This window comes from Sebastes umbrosus, chromosome 9 (assembly GCF_015220745.1).
Source record: "Sebastes umbrosus isolate fSebUmb1 chromosome 9, fSebUmb1.pri, whole genome shotgun sequence".
In the NCBI taxonomy this organism is placed as follows: Eukaryota; Metazoa; Chordata; class Actinopteri; order Perciformes; family Sebastidae; genus Sebastes; species Sebastes umbrosus.
Window position 1 is genome coordinate 4,778,151 of NC_051277.1, and position 11,037 is coordinate 4,789,187.

The 11,037-nt window shown below is 40.7% G+C and overlaps 1 protein-coding gene across 1 annotated transcript; it reads right to left on the bottom strand.

Moving 5' to 3' along the window:
* Positions 1-1,059: 1,059 nt before the first annotated feature.
* Positions 1,060-7,647, bottom strand: atp1b4 (ATPase Na+/K+ transporting subunit beta 4). Its single transcript, XM_037780488.1, has 9 exons — positions 7,476-7,647; positions 7,183-7,251; positions 6,313-6,529; positions 4,172-4,300; positions 3,938-4,042; positions 3,402-3,601; positions 2,342-2,398; positions 2,164-2,256; positions 1,060-2,070 (listed from the first exon to the last, which is right to left on the bottom strand). The coding sequence occupies exons 2-9, from the start codon at positions 7,246-7,248 to the stop codon at positions 1,909-1,911; spliced, it is 1,029 nt and encodes a 342-aa protein (XP_037636416.1). The 5' UTR covers positions 7,249-7,251; positions 7,476-7,647; the 3' UTR covers positions 1,060-1,908.
* Between the last annotated feature and the right edge of the window lie 3,390 nt (positions 7,648-11,037).

The following is an 11,037-nucleotide window of genomic DNA, read 5'->3' on the forward strand; positions in this document are numbered from 1 at the left end:
CAAAGGCTAACGGTTGTAAACTAAACAACTGGTTCGACTTCGACCAACGGCGTGCTTTTTATAACCGGAGGCATGACTCTCACTCCCTCCGGCTATTACCGGCAGTCAGGTCACACCGGCTGAAGCAGGCTTAACTTATTACTGAGACTAGTTTGCAGATAAACCTGTGTTTTGTTGACACTGGCTTCCTCATTGTTTGTATAAGTAACAATATTTGCACAATTAATCAATTGTCCTTGAAATAATTTTTACTTTTTGGTTAAGACTGCCTCACAGCAAGAGGGTTGCAGGTTCAAAACTGTGCTTGGGGCCCTTTTGTGTGGAGTTTGCGTGTTCTCCCCGTGTTAGCGTGGGTTTTCTCCAGGTTCTCAGGTTTCCTCCCACAGTCCAAAGACATGCAGGTTAACTGTTGACTCTAAATGTCCCTTAGGTGTGACTGTGAGTGTGAATGGTTGTCTGTTTCTATGTGTCAGCCCTGTGATAGTCCGCTTTCGCCCAATGTCAGCTGGGATCGGCTGTAGATTATTAGCCTTTTTACAACAAATAAGGATTTATTTCATGTTTTATAAGCTATGTGAGAATGCATGAACAAAATATAAATATATTCCCTCCATTACAGAAGATATATTGTATCTCAATGAGATCTTTCTGATTAAATAAAGGATAAATTAAATTAAATAATTAGCCCGAAAGCGGTCTGTGAGACCTAATAGACAGTTTATAAAACTGTAAAATACACTTATTTGGGAGTGATGTGTAAAAACTGTCAATCCTAAATATAGAGAGGATATTAAAATAAATTGTATTTAACCAGTTGTTATACAACAAAAAGTGATTTTCAGTAGCCTTCTGAGACATATCAGTTCTAAATGATCATAAAATGAGTAAAAGACGGTGGATGTTCAAATGTATTTACCTCCAAAAGAATGTAAAGTTTTACAGTAACCATTTCTAACTATACTATTTGGAGAGTTTTACCGAAATTACATAGTTAAGATGTCTTGAAAGCCTTTTTTTAAAGTTGATATCAGTCCCATGTGGAAGAAAACTTAGAGTACATACCAGAACATTGTATTTATTATAAGAACTATAATAGGAATAAATACAACATTGATACCATGTTTAGTAGCACAGTTCAGACAGGATTAATACTATCACAAAATAGTTATACTTTTTTTTTTTAAATGGTACAGACCTTTCACAAACTATTTCACAGTCTCTTTATTGATCAGTCTAGTGTAGTATTTCATTTTCAAAAGCAAATGTTTTTACAAAAGAAGGCAAGGTAAAGGCTTGTGATGCTTTATCATAAATGTATAATACTGCTCTATTCAACAAAAATATAGTAATAGTGTATTTGCAGTCATTTATTATTTACTGTGTAAGTACAGTACAAGTCCTGCTTTCAGTGTTCTTTGAATTCTTACAATATACATGTTTGAAAAATATAATTCAAAACAAATTAGTCACACAAAACGGTGCACACAAAACCATAATCTAACCTGATACAACAATATTTCTAGTAATGTTTTTAAGTCATAATTGGATTTGCATAGCCAGAAATGCTAACTATTGGGCATTGAGTGTAATTTAGTTTGATTAATTTCGCTAATCATTACAAAAATATCAGGAATTGTAACAACTTCTACGCACTTGTCCTGTGCTCAGCACTGTTTGTTGTGGGTGCAGGTGCCAGTAGCACGCTCAGGGTACAAAGATACAACAGAAACACAAGAGCAAATATCTACTTCTTGAGGAATTTCACAGCAGAAGATGTTGGATATTTAAGTGAAAGATGAGGAGAGGGGGAATTACATATTTCATGAAAAAAATATTTTTTTTTCTTGTACATTTTATCTGCCTCGTTGTCACGGAAGCATCCTGCAGGCAGCGACGTCTTCTTGCACTTTACGCTCCGACATCGAAGGAGAAGCTCACACTGCCCAGGTAGCGGTCAGTGGGTGAATCGTTAATGATGCCCTTTCCGTTCAGTTTGCATTGTACCTGGATGTGAGTGTCGACCTGCAGTCCTACGAAACGCACGGCCACAACCGGTGCAGAGTAGTTCAGCTAAGACAGAAGAGACACGAGAGGTCAAGACATAACAGGTGTTATTTCAGACTAGTATATGTTATCCACAACAAGGATGAAACTCTCACTCACGTGTCTGAGCTTCCCATAGTACGGATAGTACTTCAGGTCAAAAATGCTTTTAGGGAAAAACTGGACTTCTCCCAAGGCTTCTGGAGGTCCTCTCTGAAAGAGGACAAAGTTCTTGACATTTTCAGACACGCTGCTTATCGCTAAAGATAGAAATCACAAGTGTTGATGGTTACTGTACCTTGACGCCACAAGTCACATTTACTGCTTTGCCCTGGCCAGGTAGGTAACCAAGAATCTATTGAAAAGTAAGAAACAAAAAAAGTTCTCCATCCATTATCTGTATCCGAGACCAACACATCCACACCTACGGGCAATTTAGACTCAACAGTTAACCTGCATGTCTTTGGACTGTGGGAGGAAGCCGGAGAACCTGGAGAAAACCCACGCTAACACGGGGAGAACACGCAAACTCCACACAAAAGGGCCCCGAGCCTATACGACCCTCTTGCTGTGAGGCAGCATTGCTAACCACTGCACCACCGTGCCTTTTTGTCCCCCCATTTGTCTTTAGATAGTTCTCTATTAACGCAAATTTAGTGCTTTTAGTGTTTGTGAATTGTATTTTATCTCATTTGTGTCTGTGTGTCTGCGACTTTGTGTTCTTGCTGCTGAAAAAATGCTGTTCTTCATTTTATGCATTGAGTTAACAAATTAACAAATAAATATAGAAAGAAAGAAATACACTTTTCACCCCTGTAACTCTCGTTGTAGTGAAACTGACTAAACATTTTAAAGCCAACAATATCAGGGACCGATTGTTTATTTATATTATAATAAATACATGAAAATAAAGGGCGAGGGTTAGGGTTCTGGGGGGTTGAACCCAACCTTAGATTGGCGCCAAAATCCGAAGTTCACCTATAGGGTACCAAAAGGACTCCTTCCGTTTTCCTTTATATGCTATTTTTTGTTGGATGAACACACTATCCACCTTCTTTGCTTTAACTCCAGCTGGATAATGTCTTTATACGTAAATAATAAAAAATGACAAGCAAAAGTTTAATTTTAACTTGAATAAAGAAATATAAGAATGTGATTCTGCATGATTCAAAATAAATGTCTTCATGTGTCTTCATCCTCTCCCTGAAATGACCACAAGATGTCACTCACTGAGGAAACTGAGCTTCAACCGTCCAGTAACACGCTGTGTTCCTGCTGTTTTATGTTCCCTCTTTTGTTTGCACTTTTTTTTTTTTTTAAAGTGGACTGTTTTACAGGTTTTTGGTGACTCGTCTTACCCGGTTCATTCGAAGGAGGATGCATGGCTTTCCCTTAGAATAGCCATAGTTGTGATCATGCACCCCCGAACAGTCTCCCAACCAGGACCTCTTAAACTGGCACGATTTCCGCTCCGCGCTCTCCTCCAGGTCGTCCTGCATGAAGTATTTGTCCTGTGAACACTGAATATTCTTCCTGTCCTGAGTGACGTCGTTATACGCTGAAAATGGAGAAGGAGGCAGAGAGGGACGGAGGGAGAATGAGAGAGGAGGGCATAAATAAACCCTCGCTACAGCAATGCCCTGCCAGACTCAGGCCTCTGATTAAGGAAGCTTGACAAAAGCAGGGTGAGAAAAAAAACCCCGAATTGAATGGCTGCACTCTGCCCACAAAGAGGCTTCCCTTCCCAGCATGCCTTGCAAGAACCAAATGGAAAAAGGGGACAAAGGTAGTGAAGATGAGGATTAACTCGTTGCATGCCCGCTTGATTTTAAACAAACTCAACAACCTCATCTGACCCCCCTCATCTTTTACATCATCCCCCCCACAGACTCACGTTTTAGGTATTCATCCATAGACCTCGCGTACTTCTTCCAGGATTTGCGATCAGAGGCGTTGAAGGCGATCTCGTGGCCTTCTAGGTGTGGGGCCATCGTCATACCTGCCAGTGGAGACCCAGAGACAGTCAACTGTGCTGAGACTCAAGTAGAAGCAACAGACTGAAGGACGGTCGAGCAGAGAGACGAGAGGAAAGCGGAGGATGCAGCGTTGAGTTTGGGGTTATATTTACCTGGTGGCATCACTCTATCATTGTAGGTCGGATGGTAAGGACTAATAGACCACATGAGGCAAAACATACAGCCGCCAAACATGGCTGCGAAAAACGTATAAAGTGCAGCGTAGAAGAGAAGGATGAGGCCTGAAAGAGGAGTGAAAAACGGAGGGTGAATATTTCTGATGAAGTATTTGTTGCACAAAGGTGGCTTACGTCAGTGGCTCCCGATGTGGGGTCTGCCAGGAATTTGCCTGCTCTGAGGTCAAAATTAGATTTGCTCATGTTTAACTAAAATCATGATAACACACAAAAGTCAGTATATCAAAAACTATTTAAAAAGATATATATCATCATGCTTCAATCCATATTTGTTGGCGTTTAGCCTTTCAAAAACAACATTTTCACCCACTTTACACACAATGAGGCTTGCACTTGTATTAACGGGGGCGGTCTAGCAGCAATCCGCACCACAAATTACATTTATTTAACCACAATAAGAAAAAAACACTCTATTATAGCAAATCAATTAAGTTGTTACAAAAAAAGAGATCATATTATGTATCTGCATTCACTTGGCGAATCCATCAAGATGTCATCACTTTATTCACAAAACTGACGAGTATTCATTGTAGAAAGTTGATTTAATAAAAGAGACTAACTCATTTGAATCACACTGAATCACCTCATTCAAATTTTGTTCGAGGATTTGTCATTTTTTTTTAGGGTGATGATGTCGAGGGGTTCAGCCACATGGCTTACGTAACGGACGACACATCTCTCAACAAACCATTTCTCTGATCTGAGTGGAGAAGAACAATGAACCATTAGGAACTTCCCTTTTTGCTCAGGGTGTGTGGTCTGTCTGGACTCCAGCTACTGTCTTTAATCAGGACGGTCACTAATTTGTTTACTCATACAAAAGCACCGTTCCCCCCCCCCCCCCCCCCCCCCCCACTTGTGTCCGGACAAATAACTCTAATAGTTTTAGTTTAAAATCTACCTACTGAGCTAATGTGAGAACCCCCGTAACAAAGAAACCCCAAGAACTATCAGTGTTCTGCGATCTCCAATTAACAGTCCATTAGCAACTAATCAAGCCAAACGTGCCCTAAATTAAATGGCTTTTGCTGTGCGGGCGATTTCACAGGGGACTAGCTGCAGCCAGCCTTGCGTCCCCGGAGCCACAAAGGCCTTTCTGTTTGAGCTCAGTGAGAATTCTCCCAGCTGTCCTTTCACTCAGGAACACAGTGAACCTCCGGTTGCCATCGTAGTGAAGGTCTTTTTGCAGCCATAGAGGCCCGGCCAGCTCCAAGGAGCCCCAATCACCCCACTCTGGTATTGTGTCCCCTGTTACACACTCGTCTCACAGGACACACAGCGGCACAGACTTCAACTCAGGGCCTTTTTTCTTCGTCGGACACATGGGCCCCCACTCCTCCACAAGTGTGCACACACTGGTTTTGTGGCTGAAATGAGCTCTTAGCTCATGCCTGGGATCCCTGTAAGCATTTCAGCTTATGCAAGTGACACACACTTTCCTTGGATATTCTCTCTATAGTTGGATCATGTTTGGGAGGGGGCTCAACAGCGTCACATGGCATCAACCCTGGAATACCAAGAGGCTGTTCCATCATCATTGACTCAACAAACTCGTCCAGTCTGTCGCTCTTGCCAAATAAAGTTTGCCCGCACCAAAAAAGCTGTTTGGCAGCAAGCATCTCTACGTGTTTAACTGCAACTAAGGGGCCATAAGCATGCTAAGTTCAGCGATGAGGTCGCCGGGGCTTTGGGAAAGAGGCTGTGGAGAGCATGGTAAGATGTAGAGGAATGTGATTCCCGGCCAATGCGAGGCCCGGGACAGTGAGCTCCCGCTGGGGATACGTCCCCAGGCAGTCTGTTTTTGTCGGGCCACTCGGAATTGTCCATGCACCTATGTAAACATTGAGCATAAGGACACACACACACTCCTAGCACAGTGAGTCACTGGACTGGAGAGACATTTCTAAACTACCCTTCAGTGCATCTTTTAAGGACATTCATGTCTTTGTTTAAGAACTGTAAAGCATTCAACATTAGTAAATATTTGACACATGCAGTAAAAAAATAAAGTACTTTTACATTAATCCAAACAACATTTTTCTTTATCGTCAACTCACTCCAGCTCTTCCCAGAGCGGCCCATGAATTCCTTGGTCTCTGCATTCCACAGGTACGTCTTAATGTCTTCTATTTTCTGGTGGAGCGTCCTCTGGGGTAACGGCCTGCGCTTCCATCTCTCAAAGTTCAGGTCCTCCTGCTCTAGCGGCCGGTGCTCGGCCAACTCCTCCTGCTCTTCCTCCAGCTCTTGGCCATGTTTGAGCATCACTTTGTGAGGCTGGTGGAAAGAAGAAGGAGAGAAAAAGCCCTCACCACACATATTCTCAACTGTACGCGTCAGTCAATCTATTTTTTCTTTTCAAAATCACTGCAGGAAAAAAAAATGGCATGCCTTCTGATCCGAGTATGACAGACGATACAAACTGCCAGAGAGTGCTCTGCATATTAATGAACATCGCACTGATGGTCCTGTCCCCCTGTTTCTGCAAATTATAAACCCGCTGGTGACCTCTCTGGCACTCGTTGGGAGACCTGACCTCCTCTGGTTGGACCCTCCTGCTTGGAGCAGCAGCTGCAGACAGCAGTGCTGGAAGGGTCACTCTGACAGCCAGATGTTACTCACTGACTCTCAGCATCCACGGGCCAGGACACACAGATCCCACAGGAACCACGGGGACGCTTGAGAGTGTCACCGAATAAGGCACTTAAAATCTGTGAGAGTTTGGCTTTTAAAAGAATCTGCTGTCAAATGTTTAATTAATGCTTTGACGCCTGTGCAAACGAAACCACTTTATTGAGTTAATAACTGTTAAAAACAACTCCCGTAGCTTGTGGGCACTATGTCTTAATTTGTTGCACCTTGCTTCAGTGAATAAAGTGATTATAAAGTTGTATGTTTTCTATCTAATATATATAATATATAGCACTTACAAGACCTGGTGGATGATTTTTAAGGAGCATCTCCTCAGCTCCTCCCTCTGTGGAACTGGGCTCCATATTCTTCACACAAGGAAAAAGGTACTTGTTAAACCAATCACATCGACCATGTCCATTGACTAAAAGTGACACACCTTTTACATCTATAGTCAAAGTTTAACAACATTTGCAAAACTTTTATCACAAGCTATCTGAATAAAACTTAATCTGCAACCATGAAGACACACACAAGAAAAAACATTATTATAGTTGTAACAAGTAGAATTTAAATGAGAAATCTGACATACCTGAAGTTTTCTTTGCAACAGAAACGCCTCTTAATGTGTCGAAAAGCCCCTCTTTGAGACCCCCGGAGGAGAAAAAAAAATAATGTTTGTCAAAAAGAGTTTGGGGATTTCATTAGAAAGTTTTAGGCACCGGGAGTGGAGAGGCTCCTGCAACTAAGCGTGCATCTTAGTGAATGAATGCTGGACAGAGGAAAGCTGGGGGTGGGATGCAAAGTGCTTTTTTTTGTGTCCTAGAGACGTTTTGGCAGCGGCCTGCATGGACCACAGCACTGTATTCAGTACACGCACACCATCAGCCATTGTCTGCTAAGCTGGGCTAACACTGAAGCCTGAATACAATATTTATAGCTGATCCAAGCACAAGACACTGTTGTACATCATTGCCTGGCTGCATACTGTACATGCACAAAGACACTCAGGATCATTAATATGTTTTTTTTTTGTTTAAACTTGTATTATTATTGATCATGCATATATTTAACATGAATCATAAATGAAATATAGGCCTATTATCTGTGCACATGCATGCATACTGATCCCAGTTGCACATATAGACTCCTGCAGCAGGCAACTTGTTAACCATAAGCTCCCATCTGGAGGAGTTCAAGTTGTCCTGATCCCTGCTGCAGGATCTGCACGCCGGTCACGTCCCCTCTGGTACCCCATGTAAAAAGTGGGAGAGGGGTGAGGGGGGGACTCTTTTTTTCTTTACATGAAAAGAGAAGTTGCGTCATGGAAAAAACTGTTCTTTTGAGATTTGCGCGGCAAAAACGTGCACGTGTTCCTGTGTGTGCGTGTGCATTTGACAGTAAAGGCCAATGACTTTTTTTATCACCATATAGGGATATTTTGCAGAGAAGCAAAAATCATCAAAAACATTTTGCAGGGAAAAGTCCATTAATTTCATGCACCTGTCCATGATGCAGAGGACTTAATCTTGTGTATTTATGCCATTTAAAAGTATCTTGAGTGCTTCTTACCTGTAACTACTAGGCTACACATTCAATGCATTGTCCCTACAAGTGATTATACATGCATTTGTGCAGGACAAGAGAGCCCCAGGGTACAAATGAGCTGTGGGGCCTCACATTAAAGCTGCAGTAGGCAGTATATTTTTTTGGCATCATTGGGCAAAAATCTCATAATAACCTTTCAGCATATTGTAATTCAAGTGTTCTGAGAGATAAGTAGACTTCTGCTCCTCCTCATGACTCTGTTTTCAGGCTTTAGAACATCTAGCCCGTGACGGGAGACTTTGACCAATCACAGGTCATTTCATTGAGAGAGCGTTCCTATTGGCTGTGCTCCGGTCATGTGACCAGGACTTGGCGTTCCTTCATCAGATTTCACAATGACGGCGGCGTCACAAACTATCATTTTACAGCTAAACCGTGCACTACAAGATGATTCTGAAAACATCTGAGGAGAGAAATAGACATTAACGTAACAGAATATTGATTATTATATTCATTTGATCAGCGCTGCTGGACAGCAGACCTCAGATCAACTCTTACTGCTTGTTTTCCTCCGGTCTGTGAAATCTTCCAGATGCCGTTAGGAGCACCGGAGGACACAGAGGAACGTGATTACCTTTTTCATGTACTACTGTCACGATATAGCGACCGTTTTATAAAAAAAACGTTTTTTATTTATATTTGCTCCAATCTCGCCTGCTTCAGCTTTAACCCCCAATCTGTGTATGTTTTATACTGGGATAATTTGAGCTGGCCACAGATTTTGTAGATCAGTGTGTTCACGTTCATGCAAACATCCAACAGATTTGATTTGTGGTAATTTGACTTAACACTTAATTGTTTAGGATTTAGGATGCCCCTCTTTGCTGTAGCTGTACAGTAAGTTATAGCTACCTAGAAAACAGTGCTGAGATCAAATTAGCAGCCCTTCAGTCGGCCTGCACACACACACACACACACACACACACACACACACACACACACACACACACACACACACACACACACAAAAACACTCTGTTGCCTTTGAAGAAACTTCCACAAGAGGTCATCATCACTCTCATAATGTCAGCTTTGGAGGAAAATGTTGCTATTGGGTTTTAGTTGGTGCAGGGTTTAGGAATACTGAGGTCATGTGTCCAAGTCTTTCACTGTAACTGCAACCACCCTTAGCAAGTAAGTATGTACTTTTTTAACATTGTATTAACTAAATTGTGTATTTTTAATTAACTAAATAAATATAACAAATCAAATGACATTTTCTGTAATGCTATCTTGAGTACATGAAGGTTTAAATAATATATCAAACACTTTTTTAACAGGGCCAAGATGGAATAAACTTTCAGATGGAAAACACTGAATCTTATTTGATTAGTTAGTTATTATTTAGTCATTGGTAAAACCCCCAAATTCCCAGAAAAAAAGAGGAAGCTATAGACCTGTGAATGTGACAAATACAATTGCAACCAAGTAAAGGTAAAAAGGAGTTATTCAAAATTGTAATTTAGGCAACCTATTTTTTATCTAAATGTATATCTCAGTGTGGTTTCATGATAATTTTACCTCTTTTGTGTGGTTGCTGTGCATTTTCAGTCTCATATCTGACATTTTCTCCTTTTAATGCTGCTACTACAAACCAAGTAGTAGTGCTGTCCACCTTCATGGCTTACCTAAAGTAAAATATAGAGGGATGGATAGATACATGTACTTTATTGATCCCAATTTGGGAAATTCTTGTTACCGTAGCAGTTTATCCAGGCAATGTACAGGAACAGTAAATATACATAACCCTAGAGATAATATCTATAGTATACACAATATAAATAATATATTAGATTACACTATAAATATACCAGACTACTACAGCTGGCTTAGAAAATATAAAATATGAACATAGAATAACAATAACATACTATATACAATTGCAGAGTGTGCAGTGACATACTATATACATTAGCTATATATAAGATAAGGTAGGATAAGATAAGATAAGATATTCCTTTATTAGTCCCGCAGTGGGGAAATTTGCAGTGTTTAGCAGCAAAGGGGATAGTGCAAAAAACAAGAAGCATCAGCTAACACAGTAAAAAAAGAGCTAAACAAAGTGTAACAAAATATGAACCATTTAAAAAGAAGGAAGTATAAAAATAGGAGCAGTATATACAGTGTTGATAATAAACAGGCTATTAACAAAATTGCACAAGTGGAAAATGATATTGCACAGTGAGAATGAAATGAAATTCCACCTGAAAATATCAGGTTATTTATATATATATATACACTATTGGATAATTCATGTGCTGCTAGTTGAATGTCTGACAGCTCTTGAACGCAACGTTGGCGCTCGATGCTCGGCCTAAATATGGCCCCCCTGACCTGAAGTCAACTGGGCTTTTACTTTCTCCTAAATCATGACAAGGAGCTTCCAACTCTATGTCAGACACATACACACAGCAGTATAAGAGAGTTTAAACATACTAAACATGATTTATTTAACTCTATGTGATGTAAAGCATGCTGAACTTTGTACCCCTTGTAGAATAACTCACACTCTGCCTTTTATTTACTCCTCTATATACATATATACA

Bases quoted from the DNA above. Each gene is read 5' to 3' on its own strand.
- atp1b4 (XM_037780488.1), bottom strand. From the start codon at position 7,248: ATGGAGCCCAGTTCCACAGAGGGAGGAGCTGAGGAGATGCTCCTTAAA. The intron at 6,530-7,182 runs GTAAGTGCTATA...TCTTTCCACCAG, and splicing joins AAAATCATCCACCAGGTCTT to CCTCACAAAGTGATGCTCAA. The intron at 2,071-2,163 runs GTGAGTGAGAGT...CTTCTGTCTTAG, and splicing joins ACTATGGGAAGCTCAGACAC to CTGAACTACTCTGCACCGGT.